The sequence below is a fragment of the Scyliorhinus torazame genome, chromosome 22 (assembly GCF_047496885.1).
Source record: "Scyliorhinus torazame isolate Kashiwa2021f chromosome 22, sScyTor2.1, whole genome shotgun sequence".
In the NCBI taxonomy this organism is placed as follows: domain Eukaryota; kingdom Metazoa; phylum Chordata; class Chondrichthyes; order Carcharhiniformes; family Scyliorhinidae; genus Scyliorhinus; species Scyliorhinus torazame.
Window position 1 is genome coordinate 78815838 of NC_092728.1, and position 19185 is coordinate 78835022.

A 19185-nucleotide genomic window follows, 5' to 3' on the forward strand; every position below is an offset into this window, starting at 1 on the left:
TGCTTAATTTATTAATATTAAACGCTTAGAAAATGATTTAATACACACCATCGAAGACTGGAGGGCTGAGAAAAATCAACCGATTCTGTCAGACTGCACAATACTTTGATACATTCCGTTGCATTAGGTCCTGTCAATCTGCACATATTCAGATTTTTGTAAAATAGGTGATAATTTGTGAAGTAAATCCTTGTTTAGTTTTCTCAAAACATTACAATCCAAATCTTTGCAAAATTGAAATTGATATAATGTGTGTCAAAATATCTTATTTATAAGACTTAACAAAACAATGCAATTCTAAAAGTACTAACACTCGGATGATGTTGCAGAAAACGATGCTGTGTTGTGACCTTCCTGCTAATTCTGTCCTTTAGTACAATATTTCCAGAATTCAAGCTCAGCTTCATAAAGATGACACATTCATCATAATATGAATGCTCTATCAATATCATTATTTCCATTCTGATAAATTATTACTGAAATTAATTTCTAACTCCTGAGAATTTGAAATAATTAAACTTAAAAGTGCATTGCCAGGAAAACTATTGTGAAACCAAAGATGAACAAATTATTCAAAATTCTTCCACTGGCTCACATCTAGGACTAAATGCTAACTTCAGGGTTGCAGCTGTGCTATTCTTGCACAACATTAACAACATTCAATATTCATGGTGCAAAATTTCTTCACTCCAGAGCTTCAAAGGCATTTCATACAGCAGATACTGAGCAATGACATTTTGCTAATACCCAATTATATTAAAATAGATCATTATCTCTCCATCCCGATTAGCAACGAGCATAAATGCAGTAACAGAAATGTGCAGACACCATTCAACAATGCAATATTATATACTTTTAAGTAAAGCAAAATAAACCCTTCAATTAATATGTAAAATGTGCTCAGAATACAGTAATATTAATGCATACATTTTCAGATTGGTACAAAAAAACACGCCTCAGTATTTGAAATTCTGGTATGTTCTGTTCAGTTTGATATTGTTGAATCTTTTTAGCTGGCCATTAATTGATTCTTTGTTTTTTATGTCATTAAGTTCTAGTTTCATACAAAGTTTTCATTTCAAAGGCTTTTTACCGAAGCAAAATATAGCTTTGTAAAAGTCTCAACTTCTTTTTTCTTCAGTAAAACCGTTAACATATCTAATTTTAGAAAAGTGGCTTCCTTTACTCAAAACTGCGGCCAGAAATCTCTAGCACTGCACCAGTTTAAATGCAGGGGAACATAACAATGGCTGAAGAGTTAATGTTGTGCCCTCTATATACAAACACTGGTCTAGGTCCCTAAAGGGCCTTGTTTGTCCCCATGTTTCACTGATTTGCCAGTTGGCAATCTTAAGCCAGGAAACTGTCAATTTCAATTGAGCTTAGGGCTACATACACCCATTAAAGAAGTCTTGCTGGTTAAGGGGCAGCCTCTGTTTCCAAAGCATGGGAACGAGGGCTCTGCATTCCTCAGATTTGAGCTGGCAACTTACACTGACTAGAATTTTCAAGGAGCAATGAATGAGTTTAACAAAGGCGTTCTGTGGCCAGTTTCTGGCTGTCATCCATGTCAACAGTTTCTTAGGTCAGAGGTCACACTAACTACATTTATTCCCAGCAGACCATGTTCCAAACACAGGCTGCAATAAGTACAAATTCAGAATTTTTCAGTAATCCCCTGAGATATCCCTGATCTTGCACATGTTCTTGCTCAATTTAAAAAAAAATTCTCACTTCGCACCCTCTGCACTCGGAGAAAGAGGCCCAGTAGAAAAGGAAACGTAGGATAACACACAGACAAAAACAAAAAGAGCATTCCAAATAAAGCGACTGACACTAAGTGTAACATATTCTGCTCACTGGATTAACACTTCCATTGAATACTGTACATCAGATATATCAGATGTACCTACTGTCCCTATACCTCTTAAAATATTATTTTGCCCTCCCAACATCTACATAAAATGCAGAAGTCTTCCCAATTTTTGACAGCAGTTACCTGTACTAGTAAAAAGAACTGTTTAAGGGAATTCACTGGTGTATATACAGTAAGGGGAAAGCTGAACTTATTTATAAAACTTCCTCTCAAATATCAAAGCCAACCTTTCGTACATTTTTCATTCAGTTGTTTACATATAACATTTCACTTGGAGTACGTATGCCAACTATTACGTATTTGCTAATTGAAAACCATCACAAGACACCAGATGCTTAAATTGAGCACTGGCAAGAGCAGGCTGAATGTTGATAAATGCTATTTAAAGAGCCCCAAACTCCCAATCTGTTAAAACAAATGATACTAATATACACATATCACAGCTCAGCAAAAAGCACATCATACCAAATAGTGACTTATCAGAATTTTTAGAATTGCAGAACTAGGGACAATGTAATGGTCAACATAAAAATAAGCATAAACATTACAAATAGTTACAAAAATATTTCATATTTTAAAAATCTGTATTTTCTGATAGGAATTTGCGTTTCATCACCAATGAAAAGATATACTGGTGAGGATTTTTTGATTACAATTCAAATTTGAAAAATAATATGTAATTACAAATTTTACTTGCGAAGATAGAAAACGTAGCAGTGGAGAATCAAAGAACACTGGTTTTATTCCAGTTGTTGAAATAATAGTCAGGGGAATAAACTACCCAATCGGGCTGTGTTACTTGTTCCAATTTAAATGAGAAAGCTGGAAAGTGGAATGTTCTCAAAACTTAATATTTTGGCATTGCATAAACTGAAGTGGAGTAATTTTGGTTTTACCTGGTTTGTCCCGTGCCTTTTAGACTGTAGCCTTGAATAACATGGTCTTTTTGTTTAAATAAATTTAGAGTACCCAATTTTTTTTTTGCTAATTAAGGGGCAATGTAGCGTGGCCAATCCACCTAGCCTCCACATCTTTGGATTGTGGGGGTGAGACCCAGGCAAACACGGGGATGTGCAGCTCCACATGGACAGTGACCCAGGGCCAGGATCAAACTCGGGTTCTCAGCTCCATGAGGCAGCAGTGCTAACCACTGCACCACCATCCCGCCCTGAAATAATATGGTCTCATTAAAAAAAGTGTTGCGCTTAATGGCAAATGAGTTCAGTTTTATGGCATTGCTGCACACCCCACATTACCCATGATCAATGTTGTCATAATTAGCTACAAGTTAATTTAACCTGTCTTGCCCCTTTAAGGAAAATTCTCAGGTAGTTCCTGTGGGGTACTAGTTTAAATAGGATGATGTTGGAAAAAGATGTATATCGGCACCTGCCTATTAATCGCTGGCTCTTATTCATCAGTGAACAGCCAGGTTATAAAGGTCAGGATTCCTTTTTTTGAAAACATCCTTGATAATGCACATGGGATAAATATGCTATATATATACTTCCGTATACTTAAGCTGAGAAGAAGGAGTGCAGTGGGAGGGAATTAATTGCAAAACAGGGGGTATGGAGAGAGACGAAACAGTGGAAATAAAGTACATTAAGAAGGATCACAGGTGGGCAGCACGGTGGCACAGTGGGTTAGCCCTGTTGCCTCATGGCGCCGAGGTCCCAGGTTCGATCCCGGCTCTGGGTCACTGTCCGTGTGGAGTTTGCACATTCTCCCCGCTTTTGCGTGGGCTTCGCCCCAAAAATGTGCATTTCGCACAAAATTTCGCACACAAATGTGCAGGCTAGGTGGATTGGCCACGCTAAATTTCCCCTTAATTGGAAAAAGTGAATTGGGTGCTCTAAATTTATATTTAAAAAAAGGACCACAGCACATAAAACCAGCAAGTGGAGCTCAACATTGCCTGAAAACACAATGCAAAGAGGGTTTTGGAACAAAGAATAGAATGGTATGGGTGACAGAGAGCAGAACATTGGTGGGACATCACAAATAGACAAGGGAGTACAGCAAAGGAGAGCAAGTAAACAAGGCCAAGAGTTATCGAGAGCAGGTAACAGGAAAAGTTAGAGGGAAATAATGAGTGCTGGGTTTCAAAGCAGAGCAAGGGGAGGGGAATAGAACAATGTCTAGAAAGATGGTCAAGAAGAAATATACAAATGTACAACATAAATTATGACAACCTTACTTTTTCAGACCAATTCAAATTAAACCAAGATAATAAATCTCATGCAATCTGCTGCATAAGTAGCATGTTATCTACATCACATAATTACATTGTCAATTACATAGGCAGCTACTTGTATCCTGCCTTAATCATTATTTAGAACCCATTTCGAAGAGTTATACTCCTCAAATCTAATTAATAACCATAAGACCACTGCAGTCAACTGGTACATGTTAACTGGTATACTGCAGAGTGCTGGTTTATAGGCTCACAACCATAATCCTCACTAACTGAATCCTTGAGCTCAACTGGGCTGCCAGGGGCAAATAACGAGGACACTGATGAGGAAGCAAAATAATCATGGGTCAAGATAACGTCTTGGTTGGAACAGTGTTTGCCGTGGGAGGAAACAAACGAAGAGTACAAAACCCAACTAAAATATAAAACTGGATTGACCAATTTATGAAATAAGGCAACAGTGTTTGTCATTACCAAGAAGGATAATGCCTTTTCAAATTTAAATTGTTGTTAAAGAGTCAAACTTTTGAAGCAACCCACTGAGAGCCACATAAACTTTTAGACTTGTAATAATCCAATTAAAATGCCAAGTGTGGAATAGAAACATAAAATAGGTTCCCTGCACCAATAATGACAGCATGTCATAGCTGATGGTTAAGCAAGAAAGTTCTACTCTCTATAAAACCACATAGGATGGCAGACTAGAACAGAATGAAATGATTAAAAGACTGAATCACAACATTCTTTCAGCAAATGTAGCAGAAATGAGTGAACAAAAACTTAAAATTAATAAATATGGATGTCACATAAATAAGATACTATTTCTGCTGCTTTTAGATCTGTTATTTAACTTGGTAACAGGAACATGGCATGTGTCTATCCAAATATTATTTGTTGGCATTTTTTTAAAAACAGTTTAGAAATATTATTTTAAGTTAGGTTTGTGTACATTTAACTGGAGCATGTGTAGCCTTTTGACCAGCAAGCAGAAAAAATTGTGATTTCTTTAAAATGTCTGTGGAATATGTAGTTGCTCTTTAGAATGTTTTAAAAGGACGTTTAAGAGTTTGTATCAGTCGTAACTTTCTTGAAGAAATACTGGCCCATGTGACCTGGCAACCTTTGACATGAAAGCAGTGTGAATAGGAAGGAAGTTAGGACAGAAGCCACTTGGCCAGACACAAAAGAGAACTGCTGTTATGACACCCTGGGCTAGTGCATCATCAATTTCAACCCCATTTGACAGAATCGCAACACAATTAAATTAACCAATAAATGTTTTTAAAAATACGCAAAGTCTTTGGCCCTTGGCTGCCCAATCATTACAGTCACCAGGTTTATAAATGTAAACACAATTACTTTTTATTAATAACAAGAATTGTAATGAAATATGCAGAAATTCAACTAGTTAACTATTATCTAATTCCTAATTCCCTGCTTTAACTTGACCCCGTCCCTCTATACACACACAAACATAAGACAGACAAACAGAGGGGAAGAAAGAGTAAAACAACACAAGTGAAAGAGAAAAGAGTCTTTGTTTCAGATGGTTGTTTCCAACACGTTACTTCTCTTCAAACTCTACTATCAGTCCGAGACTTTATTGTAGATTCATTCAGGTCTGTAGTTTCACTCACAGCCTTTGTGGGGAAAGAGCGAGGGTCCTGGTCTTTGTTCGTAATGGCACTTCCTGTAGATGCATTCATTCAGGCTCTCTGCAGTTTCAGATTTACAGCACTCAGCCTATCTGGAGAAAACATGTCAAGAGGGAAGAGAGCGAGGGAGAGAGCGAGGGAGCGAGCAAGGGAGCGAGAGAGAGAGGGCGAGAGTCTTTATCCCTGTTTCCAGGAGTCAAACTGAGCTCCTTAGGACACTGAAAATCATTCCACTGGGATAGGATCCAATCACTACCTGCTACCGGGCAAAGTATGGCCTTTTGGGCCCATTCACCCCCCCCCCCGCCCCCCGGCCAAACAATCTGAGTCCCACACCATCTCTCTCTGGTGCTGAAAAGTCTGAAGCTCCTGTTCAAACGAGCAGTGATGGGCAGAATGTTCTCTCCTGTAACTTCGGAGTTCCTCGTTCTCTCTGTTGCTTGACTTAAAGATTCATGTCCATTAATCACCCATGCATTAAAAATGATAATGGCAAAATAAATAGAGGAAATAAGGAAATAAACAGGAAGGACTCTTACACTGCAGACAATGGAGAGCAGCAGCAGAGGAGAGAACAACAAAGGCACATTTAGAAGCAGTCATGCGGGTGTATGCAATACATTTAATCAGGACAGACAGCTGAAGAAGGGGTGAGAGCAGAGAATGTGACTTGGACAATTTTACTGCTGCTGCTTCGATTTTGCCAGTGCTAAGCAGACCAAGGTTTATTTCAGGGAATGAATAAAGGACTCTCTGAGGAATCTGTTCCCTTAAGACTGTCATGAACCTAACTAAGGACGTTCTGCAGAAGGGTGACATTAAGGTGACGATTGTCTCTGGGGATCTCAGATGGAATCAGCTGCTGGTGAACACAACTCAAGGGCCAAATCGATGGAGTGGAAAAGTGGGAGATTCTACACACCAGAGGCTGAGTTATGAAACTTTGAAACTTCATGTGGTACCACATTTGTGCAGAAAGTGATGCGGGTGTTTGTGCAAGACTTATCTTTGTTGCACTAACTATTGAAAACAAAATTTACCATTTCATTTGAAGTATCATTTGCCTGTTAATTCAAGTGTAATTTGCATTGGTCCTGATTAGTGTTAAAGTGAAAGCTACAAATCTTGTTGTTAATTTCTTCATTTGAGGTTCATTTGGTAAATTTAATTATTGGTTTACTGTTTTCCCCATGATGATCAAAACACATGGCAGTAATAAGGATAGCATACAATTGTCAGGCTTGTGCTCCAAATATATAAACACAATTGTACGCAAATGTATCACAAGACTAGACCAATTGCAAACTAGAATCATACAATGGAACTGATAACAAAACTTTAACTTTGTGCTGCAGCGAATGGCCTAAACGAATAGACTTTATAGTCATCCTGAACTATAAACAGATCCTCCAATTCCCCTCCATCAGTCTATAAAATAAAGCCTCAAATCACAAGCATAATATCGCTACTCACCAAATCTCCTGATTCAATTGCGGACGCCGAGCTTCCATCACCATCTACCATTATAACTAAGCAATGAATATAAAATCTGTCTCATCCGAGAGAACACCCATTGGGATAAAACATCATCCGCTCATTGTTCTCATATACCAGGGGCCAAATACTTCTGCTACTAATTCATATGTTTGTGAATCAAGTTTTAGAACAAGGGACAGGCTGTCCGTTACCATGGACCTGAGGTAGCAGAATTTGATAACCACTTTCAGTGGGGTGTTATTTAGTGTGACCAAGAGCAGAGATGCAACACCTTGTCGCATGATCACAGATTTCTTGATGCTTAAAAAGCTACAGGCTTGGGAGAAACAGTTATGAGTTTTTGTAGCTGAGGTTTCGTACGAGCAATTAGCACAGCATCATCAGTGTAGATTTCTTTGATCCTGAGGCAATGTGTTTTTGTCTTTACTTTCAGTCTTTATCAATAGGTAAAGATTGACCTGGGAATGCAAGTAGGCTCCTTCCATATCTGCAGGGAAGGCAAAAATCAGGAGCACGGAGAGAAATGCCGGACAGAGTGGATGCTCAGACACAGCCCGACATCACTACATATTTCACGCAGAAACTGTCGTAAGTGGAGCTATCAAACTGCACAATGCAGTGCCATGGAAGGAGCGGAACGGGTGAGACTGAGGGGCTTTGGTGGACAGCCAATGTTCCTCAAATCTTGTAGAGTCCTGCTCTGCTGATGGTGTTAAGTGTCTTAGTGAGATCTACAAAAGTAAGGTAAAGAGGTCTACCCTTGTTCCCTACAGTTCTCTTGTTTCGGGCGCATACAGAAAATCATGTCCACAGCTGATCATGGTAGTGCTTGCCAGCCCACAGGTGGTGTTACCATTTTCCTTTGTCATCAGCTAGTAACTCCAAGGTATGATAATTGATGCACAGAGCCTTCATGCCAAACTTGCAAGCATCCGTGAAGTGAAACTTTGGGGATCCACTTGACCATATGGTCAGGCTACCTCACCATGCAGAATGTTGTGGGGTGTGCAGCCGCTTTTCATCCTGAGGACATAACTAAGCCAATTAAGCCACCTCTATCTGATGATTGTTGTAGATGTAACATAAGCGGCTTCCTTGTGGTGCACTTGACAAAGGAAGATTCAAACGTGGAGATAACTTCAACACATTTATTAAACTATTTACACTTCTATTACTCGGGTTCGACACTACTGCTAATCCTACTATAGCTACCCAGACTGACTAACCAGTTGCTGCAATCCACGTGGTGGGTGTAATATTGAATCAACCCTGTGTCTGTACTCACTGACTGTCTCCACTGGAAAGAGGCAGATCATGTGTCCTTTATATATGGGTTGGTGTAATGCCCCCCTGTGGTCGTGTCACCTCCTTGTGTATCGTCAATGTCCATTGGGCGTATCCTATCTAACTGATCTATTCGTTGAGTGTGTGTGTGTGATGTCACTGGTGCTCCCTCTAGTGTCTAGCTAGCCTACATGTATTTACATTGATACACATCACCACATCCCCCTTTTTTATGTTACATATTTTCTGTACACTTTAAGAAAATTGAACCAAAAACAGGTAGATACGTTAAGGTATATACAAGTCATGGGAACAGTGATTAAACAATAAGTCCAAATCATTCGTGTGAGTCCAAAAACCATCAATCACCATGGTCAAATGTCTCTCTTGGTTATGAACGCCATCAACGTCCCTGTGCCACAGGAACCAAGAAGTGGTCAAATCACTTCGCTGTCTGATTTGGAGTCCCTTTCTTTTTCCGATGTTTGTGATGATGCTGTCGGATGGCATCTTTTGGCTGATAAGGTGTTGATGTTGAAGAGGTACCATCAACAGTATAATTCGAGGTCATGGATGTGCCATATGTTGAAGTTGGATAAGACTATACATACTGGTTCTGGCATCGTGCTGTGCAGGAAGGGTGATCCCGCTGAGAACCGTTGAAGCTTGTTGAATTGGAAACAGAATTGCTGCTCGCATAAATACCTGGTGATGGTGTGAAACTAGAACCTTGCATCCGATAGGAATATGCCTTCTGGCCAGGCTGGGGTGCAGCAAATCCTGGGCTGTAACTAAGGAATCCAGTCTGTAGTGCAGATTGCGCTTGCGGTAGTCCTCTTTCGGTCTTGATTCCTTTCGTGGGCAATCCGTAGTGCTGGCCTGTTTGAGAATATGCTGCATAGACTGCTGGCTGCTGCATGCCTGAAGACTGGGTTTGTCCAGCATGAGCTGTCATTGGCTGCACTGCTGGTGTGGAAAAAATGTGTGGATATAGCTGTGGTGAATATTGGTGTATTCCTCTTGGAATGTAGCCGCTGCTGGTTATTACTGACCCAGTGTAATTGTTAAGTGACCCATCTCCTGTCGTTGTGGCATCTGCTGTCACCCTGAGCGTGCCGTCACTGAGGTTGTGGTACTCCCTGTCTGGGGAAAAGTCCGCCTTACGTGAATCAGAGTTGGCGTTTGGTTGCTCCCCATCTGGAGTCTGGTCTGTTTTAACTGAGTCAGTGTTGGTTTGTTGATGCTCCCCGTCCGGAGTCTTAGCAGGTTCACTGGAATCAGCGGAGATTTCTTGAAGCTGCATGTCTGGAGTCAGATAGAGGTGCGAGCGAATGAGGGTGGAAGTGTCATGGTGTCACCGGAGTCGCCAGTGGTCTCACAGTGATCGTCGAGTGCCTCTGTACACACTAGCTGAGGTCTGTCACTTTGCACATCTTGCATGGGAAGCGAGATGTTGTCGTCACTCGTCTCACACACCGTGGGTAGAGCCTCAGTAGCTGCTTGTTGTTCACTTGGGTTGGGTAAATTGTCAGAGTCTTCATCTGATGGTGCAAACAATGTGGGTGGACTGTCATTGTCTTGCTGTTGCCCTTCATTTGGGCTTGGACTGTCAACGTCGCTTTGTTCTTCACTATAGCATGATAGACCGTCATGGTTGTCCTGCTGTGCACTGGAGCGTGGTAGAATGTCATAGTCTTCTTGCTGTTTACTTGAGCATGGCAGACTTGCATCATCTGCCGCTAGTTAGTCTGAGGAGGCTGCTAGACCCTCATGGTCTTGTTCCTGCAAGGACTGCGCGTCGGAGTCTTGCGTTGCTTCTATTGTGGAGGCTGTCCACGAGCTCGCTGTGGAGGCTTGTGCCACTGGAGTCACTTCTTGTTCGTGCAAGGACTGCGGTGTGGAGTCTTGCATGTCTTCTTTCATAGAGTCGGGAACCCTGAGCGGTGCGTGGACCACGCTGTGTGTGGCAGCAGGCCACTCTCTATGGGCGTGTACCGCTCTCTGTCTCTTAATTTCAGGCTGCAGCATCATCCTGCACTCACGAGTTGGGATGTCATATCTGCTGGGCTGAAGATCCTCAAATCCGAAGAACGAATCCGCATCTGCTTCGGATTCAGTACGGGGGTCGCCAATGTGCAACACGTCTAGTTGCGGTTCGGATTTGGTACTGGGGTAGCCTCCCAAGGTGAAAGGTTCGTCCGAGTCGTAGTCTTCTAGGACCATATCATCACTGTTTGCGTCGGAGCTGGCATTGGGCTCACGAGGTCGAGAGGAAATGTAAAGGTCGAAGTATTCAAGGTCGGAATCATCGGTTTGGGCGTAGGTAATTGCTTGTTGCAGGGTTCTTCGGAGGGTAATTTCATTTCCTGGTTCAAATTGAGGCATTGTGCTGTCATTCCAGGTGAAGGAAGGTTGTTTTACAGCTTTAAAAGATTTTTTCTTTGATTTGGGACGTTTACCCTTTAAATGGGCGTCGTCCAGGGCCTCTGACGTCATGACGCATGTGACGTAGCGCGTAGGAAGTGATTGCGCATGCGCAGATCGCTGTTCCTTTACCGATGGCCGTTTTCGTGATTGCGCATGCGCGGCGTCTTGCGCATGCGCAAACGGACCTTCCCATTCTGCGGTCTTCTCGTGCAACTGTGCAAGTGCAGACCCTTTAGAAAGATGGCCGCCGATCAAAACTGTTCGCTGCTCCGGGATCTCGGCATCGTGGTGAGTACTGGCACTTCTCTTACCTTTTCTTGCTGGTTGGAGTGTGTTTTCCTCACAGTATTTGCCGAATTTGTCCAGGACTGCCTGGAAGTCGCTCCTGTTTTGCCCCTTGGAGAACTTGAATTTTTAAAAGATTGCTTCTGTTATGGCACCGGCGATGGTGAGAAGCTCTGTTTTTTCAGCATCGGCCAGGTCTTCTAGTTCGGCTGCTACCAGGAAGATTTCAAACCTTTGCCGGAATGCCCGCCAGTTTTCACGGAGATCGCAGTGGCACTGGAGCCGCTGCGGAACCCGGATCTCGATTATCTTGCCTGGGTATCGTTGCTGGTTGTCACTGTATGCTGAGGTATGGCTATATGGATTGAAACAGTTCAGTCCTGGTACCATGATTTGTTATGTTGTAGGTGTAACATGTGCGGCTTCCTTGTGGTGCACTTGACAAAGGAAGGTTCCGGCGTGGAGATAACTTCAACACGTTTATTAAACTATTTACACTTCTATTTCTCGGGTTCAACACTACTGCTAATCCTACTGTGGCTACCCAGACTGACTAACCAGTTGCTGCAATCCACGTGGTGGGTGTAATATTGAATCAACCCTGTGTCTGTACTCACTGACTGTCTCCACTGGAAAGAGGCAGATCATGTGTGTGGTGTCCTTTATATATGGGTTGGTGTAATGCCCCCCCGTGGTCGTGTCACCTCCGTGTGCATCGTGAATGTCCATTGGTCGCGTCCTATCTAACTGATCTATTGGTTGAGTGTGTGTGTGTAATGTTTCTGGTGCTCCCACTAGTGTCTAGTTAGCCTACATGTATTTACATTGTTGCACATCACTACATCGGGCGCATACAGAAAATCATGTCCACAGCTGATCATGGTAGTGCATGCCAGCCCACAGGTGGTGTAACCATTTTCCTTTGTCATCAGCTAGAAACTCCAAGGTATGATAATCGATGCACAGACTTCATGCCACACTTGCAAGCATCCGTGAAGTGGATCTTTGGGGATCCACTTGACCATATGGTCAGGCTACCTCACCATGCAGAATGTTATGTGATGTGCAGCCGCTTTTCATCCTGAGGACATATCTGAGCCAATTAAGCCACCTCTATCTAATGATTATCAACAAACTTGGGAACTCGGCCTTTCAGAGGACTGCCACATTCGTGGGTTTGTCCTGCCGGAATATACCTATATGCACCATGGACAGGGAGATGGAAATTGCTGAGCTTCTTTTCTTGAAGATTTCTTGAATATTTCACAGTCAGAATTTCAGAATGCAAACTGCTAATGAACAGTATTGTTGGGACGGGAAATTTGAAAGCGTGTATTTTTTGGGGAGTGGAGTTTGGAAACTCTCCTATGGCAATCATTTGGGGGGATTCAGAGTAATAATCCATGGATATTCACTTGAGTTCAGAGGGGAGTGTGTATTTGACCACAGCTAATCTATGTGCTTAAAGGGAAATTGTGTTAATGAGACTACTGTATCTTAAGGTGTACTTTGTAATCCGTGTTAATCTTAAAATCTGTGTTCAATTGTTAAGGGGGAAGTAAAGGAGTATTATAGCATAAACCAACCTTTCATGTTTATTAAATGTTTTTTCCTGTGACTCTGTTCCTCCACATTTTCTCACAAAAAAGTAAAAGCTACAGTCTTTTGAGCAGGGTTCAATTCTGGGATCTTTCCGTCCATTTATAACATCACTTAACAGTAGTCAACTTTATATGTGCTTATGCACCATATTTGTACGTAAGCATCTCAGACAAAGAATATTTCTACAGCTCCCAAGGTGACGTTCTGAGAAACATTCTGAATGAGGTTATTCATCCTGGGTGAATTGAATGCATGCGTTGGGGGCAACATGCTTCAATTATCAAAGAATGGACAAGATAATAATAATCTTTATTATTGGCACATGTAGGCTTACATTAACACTGCAATGAAGTTACTGTGAAAATCCCCTAGTTGTCACACTCCCACACTCCAGCGCCTGTTCGGGTACACTGAGGGAGAAATCAGAATGTCCAATTCACCTAACAAGCACGTCTTTCGGGACTTGTGGGAGGAAACCAGAGCACCAGAGCAACCCCCACAGACACGGCGAAAACGTGCAGACTCCACACAGACAGTGACCCAAGCGGGAATCAAACCAGGGACCCTGGTGCTGTGAAGCAGCAGTGCTAACCACTGTGGTGCCGCCCGATCAACGATATCGACAATGGACAATGCCTTCTTGAGCTTTGTGTCCTGACCAACAGCTTCTTTGATGGCAGACATCATCACCCAAGGTCTGGGCATTGGCACCAACTAAATTTATTCATGCTGCAAAGGCATGATCTGCCCAGCTTTCTCCACACCCACAACTACCATAGTGCAGATCGCTACACCAACCACACTCTTCTCGGCATCAGAGTGAAGGTGCATCCCTCCCCCCAAGCTTTCAGAGTTCCAAACACAATAGCGCACAACTCATCAACATCCCTTGCACACGTGATGATGCCAAATACCAGTACTGTCGCTAAAATGATTGCTACCCTCCAAAGGTTTACCCGGAAGTGCTGATCCTGGTTTCAATTAACCATGGAAGCCATTAAACTCAATCATCTGTGAAGCAGCAGAAACATTATTTGGTAAACTCTAAGCCCGCAAAAAGGACTGGTTTGAGCATTATTTGTAAATTAGAAATTTAAATGAGGCATAAATCAACATGCAGCCCAAAAGCAGTTTGAAAAATAAAACAGCTGAGGGATAGGTGATACACGTATTTGTACATATATCCTGCTGGTACTAGGTAACAGTTAGAGCAACTTAATAGATTGGTTTTGTGTAGTTTATTGCTTTTTAATAATAGGTTCCTAAAAGTGACTATATTAGAGCAAAATGGCAGCTATCCGTAGTTATTTGAGGCAATCAGAAAAGCTTTCCAACGTGTTCATCCCAGGAACTCAACAGTATAATGTATACTTTTAATGTACAACACACGCAACTTTTAATTTACAAATAGGTATGCACACTGTGACAAGAAACTGATTTAGTTACAACAAGTGAATGGCCCCATGTATGGCAGATGTCATTCAGCTGTTTTGCATTTGCAATTAGAAGTATGCATTAAAGACAAAATATTTAAATAGACTGAGGCTAAGAATCAATTGCTCATTAAAAGTGCTATGCACAGTGTGAAATGGCTATAAGGACAACCATGAGGATTTTAAAATATATTACTAGGACTGATGAGTAGAAAGCCAAAAAAAACTGCGCTTATCCAATATTGGGCTTTTAAACATTCACGCTTTGAGTATCTTGTTCCGTTTTGGTTTCTGTACAACATGAAGAATATTGAAATTCTGGAAAAGGTGCAGAGCACGGTAACCAAGTCTGTATAAAATCTAAGTTTTCTTAAGTTATTAGGATAAGACCAAGAAAAATATATTTTCGCTTTAGAAAAACACCACTTCAGAGGAGATTGGATTGAATTTTTTTAAATAATGAAGTGATTCAATACAGCATGTTTAGAAATAGATAGGCAATATCCTCTTAGAGGTCATAGTTGGAAACCAGTTGATTTTTTTGTTAAAAACTATATTCGCTGTGGAATTGATGGTGGCAGTTTTATTCTACTTTTATTTGTTTATTTATTTTGCTAGTCCAAGTGTCACATCAGGTTTGGCTTCTCTATGTGGTGATACTTAACAATCACTGAAGGAATGGTAATTGTGATATAATTATTCCCAATTCATAATGTGATAGTCGAATTAACCTAAAACAATAGGCGACATTTTCCGTTTGGGAGACTAAGTGTTGACACCGGGACTGAATTGTTTGCAGTTCACGTTCCTGTTGGGGGTGCTATTTCTGGAGCAATTCAAGACTTGCTAACGTGGTCAGCACTCTGCCCAGGTGAATGTAGTGCAATTCTCATTCCCATCAGCATCGTATTCGCTATGGCCGGAATTGGCACTGCAGAGTTCGACAAGCTGGAGCAGCTCATATGCACTCCACTCCCCACACACTCTCATTCCAGCCAAGTTGGCGGCTCCACGAAGAGTAGCACCACGCTTCGCGGACACAGAGCTTGAGAGAATGTTGGATGCGATGGAACAAGAGGCAGGTAACCCTCGTCCGCACAGTGAGCAGGAGGCTACCGCCCACGCTCGTCAACCGGGCCTGGGTGGAAGTGGCCGAGGCGCTCTGTGCAGTGAGCCACACCAGGTGGACTGGCATGCAGTGGCGCAATAAGGTGAACATAATGGGTCAAACGTGCTAATCACATTTAAATTCAGAAAAATGACGGTTTTGCATTCTGCCAGTGCAGGGCGCAAACCAAGTTATCACCACCAGCGAGGGACTCGAACATGGCACCCAAATCTGCGCCGGCCATGAACCTCAATTTTGGCCAGGCGTCCGATTCTCTGTACGAGCACGGTTCGCGTTTGCGGTGTCACGAGACAGAGAATTCCGCCCAATATTACTACTGATCAGACATTATACGTTAAGTTACCTTTACATCCAGATTGCAAAAACACTTCAAATTTAAGCCGAAACACACAAACAAATATATTCCTATAAAATAATGTGTTTTAAAAAATGCACGTGGCAGTAGCTGTAGAATTTAGGAAGCTAATTTGAACTGCAAGTACTGCAACCAGTACTGCAAATTTCAACAGTTTAATTTTTTAACTGGCATCTTGATCCTGTAAATGTCTTCAGTATTGCTATAACACTTTGAATTAGGTACACAAATAAAGAGCAAGCCGTAAAGCTCTATTCATAACACCTAAAACTCAGTGTTCTTTGCTTGGATATTTATTTAATTACATCTGCTTCATGTCAGTTTCATCCAAAGAATGCAATGCTGCAATAAAAGATAACACTGCAAGCTGAAACATTGGTCTATGTTATACAAAATACATATTCCTTCAATCTAAATATAGATGAGTCTCTCAGCGGTTAAATCAACAAAACAGAGCATAATTACACAAACTAGTATAGAAGACAATGTCCTTTTAATTTTTCAGTTTACTGTAGGTGAACTGGCTCATAAGTGTAGTGCAAAATTAAACAATGCCAATGCCTGTGTTATTTATTCTAAAAAAGGGCTTTTGCCCAAAACAAATTTGAAACTACGATACACGAAAAAGCCTTATGATCACAGAGGGGCCTTGTGCCCACAACAATATAGTTAGGACTGACCCCCTTAGTACAATGACCTGTTGGGAAAGGATACGAGAATCGTGTCTGTCAGCTGAAATGTGATGTCTGTCACAAACCAGAAGCTCATGTTAAGTTCCATGGCTGTATATACCCTTTGCTGTCTCACCTTAGGATACAGAAGCAAGTTTTGGCCCCAGAAGATAAGCGACAAAATCCAAACCTCTGTTTGCTGTCAATGTCAGTGAGTACAAATGTAAAGTTCTGGCCAACTTGGCTGACTGCAAGGCTGAAAAAGAGAACAAAGCAGAAGTGTATTTTCAACTGACCATGAGATAAAGACGTCTAATCAAATCATGTCATTGAACCAGCATAGCTGAACTCCACTCAGAGATTTTCCGGAAAGAAACTTTTACAAGTAATGCTCTAGAAAATTTACCAATCTTTCATTTGTTTTGATATAATTATATTAATTTTACAGTGCCATTGATGTATATACAGGAACTCCATAAAAAATGATTTTGGTAACCTCTTTTAATCATTACCATTACAGAAACAGATTATCTAGCCTTCATTACATTGCTGTTTGTGAGAGCCAGCTACGTGCAAATTGGCTGCCACGTTTCCTACATTAAACAGCAACTATTTAAACATATACAGTGACTACGCCTAATACTTCATTGACGCTTTTAAATGCCCGGTGCTCATGAAAGGCGCTGTATAAATGCAAGTTTCTTTCTCTCTTTAGTGACAGTTCACAATGAGGTAACTGATGCACCAACCTCTTTCCAAATATTATTTGTATTAAAGCCAACTTCCTTGGCTTCTGTTGAATCCACTTTGTTTTGTCCCTTCTTTACATTTCACCATAAGCACTTTCTGGTTAACTGTATCTTTATCCCTGCACTGCTGCTTTTTCTTCTTTATTGGTTCCACTTCATGCCTGGAGCTTAATCTACAACTTTGGCTCTCTGTTTCTGTATCGTTATTACATCCAACCTCTGTCCCTCAACTTCCAATGTCAACCAAGCTGTCAACAAGAGATGCCACATACATACTGCTCCAAGCATGGTGCAACATCAATGCTGCAAACACACAAAAACAAAAGTCTTCAGCTAAACTGGAAATGACAGAAATTGTCAAAGTCAAAACAAACATTTTTGTCTCACTTTGTTTCATGTCAAGACTGTTCCAAATAATTGCAACAAAGGAAACCGATGCCAGCCAAAAATAATTTTGAGATAATCACATAATGTAATCCATACATGGCAATGAATGGGAGCATTTTAAATTTACTTTTTGATACCAGTTATTTGGACCACAAACTCTAATTTAGCTTCCAGACTTTTCAATCAGTTTATCTCACCAAAGCAGATTCGGAAATAGTCAGAATGTCAGAGGAATTAGAACCAACTGTCCAAACTGTATTGAAAGCACTGACAGCACAACTCTGGGCTGTGCCTTATTCTAGATGAAAGGGCCTTAAATTTTATTTTTTATTCATTCAACCAGGGGATGTGGGTATCAGCAGCAAAGCCCATCTTTAATTGCCCTCGAAAATGTGGGTGGTGAGATGCAGTACTGTCAGGGAGGCAGGGTTCCAGGTATTTTGACCTAATGACAATGAAGAAAACAGTGATATTTTCCAACTCAACAAGTTGGGACCTTGGAGGGAATTTTTCATGCGGTGGGATTCCCATATGCCTGCTGCCCTTGTCCCTCTAGGAGGTAATGGTTGTGTGTTTGGGATGGGCTGTCGAAGAAACCTTGGCAAAGTGAATTACAAATTAAAGCATAAGAACATATGGTCAACACAGAATAGAAAGTTGTTGCAAACTTAATAAACTACAGTTAAGGTATACATTGGAAGATGGCCAAATATATAATGAAAATGCTGGAAAGAGAATCACATTTTAAACACCTTCTTCCAGATTAATTGACATAACTGTGCAGAAATACATCAGAAACCAGGTGTCAAAGCAGAATAACAGTATAATTTTGCCAATTTACCCCATAAAAGTTATTTAAAAAAGATGAAGAAGAGTGTAGTTGAAAACTAATTTTAAAACTACCCACAGTGACCATAAGTGATACTGTACCAGGAGTGTGAACATTCGTGCAGAAGGGATGAAGCCCACAGCAGGAACACCTTTATTATGTCACCCCTGTATTCATTGGCCTGCACGGTCTCCCGGGTCCCCCAGCACATTCATCCTCGTGATTAAAGCTCAACAACATCAACCCTTCCCATGTTTGCAAGCTCCTCCCGTTCTCGAGGCATTACTTCCCTCTCTCCCTCAAATTGAGATTCATCCAACTCTAACCTTTTTGTGCATCCTTTCCTTTCATCTGTCCTCTCCAACTACTTCTTTCCCTCAATATGATCCTTAAAACCCATCTCCTTGAAAATGATTTTGTCAGCCCCTGCTAATAATTTCTTCTTTGGCCCTGCATCCATTTGTTTTGACATTGGAGTATTTTCTCTACATTAAAGAATCTATGTGACTGTAAGTTATAGTGTGTTGGTGACAGGTTGGAGCTGGGATCTAGGAGTGCTATAAGCTAGGGAAAGTGGCAATTGAGATCCAAAAACATACAACCCCTTCCAAGCAAAGCATAAAATGGCTCAATAAAAAGCACTATGAGAACATCAAAGCCTATATTTTTAAAGAACAAAATCAACAAAGGTTCAAAACCAAAGATTTGATAAATCAATGGCAAAAACATCTGATGGAAATACTGAAGAATTTGTGGAACTGTGCTTTCATCACTCCTGTGGTAATAGGAATAATGGCAGTGCCAATATC

The 19185-nt window shown here is 41.2% G+C and overlaps 1 protein-coding gene across 12 annotated transcripts in view; it reads right to left on the reverse strand.

Annotated features, from left to right (window-relative positions):
- Positions 1-19185, reverse strand: part of dennd1a (DENN/MADD domain containing 1A) — a 723976-nt gene that overhangs the window by 423803 nt on the left and 280988 nt on the right. For all 12 annotated transcript variants that reach the window (XM_072488418.1, XM_072488416.1, XM_072488417.1 and 9 more), the window contains exon 5: positions 16548-16667. In XM_072488418.1, coding sequence (XP_072344519.1) covers positions 16548-16667 — 120 coding nt within the window. The remainder of the gene's footprint in view (positions 1-16547; positions 16668-19185) is intronic.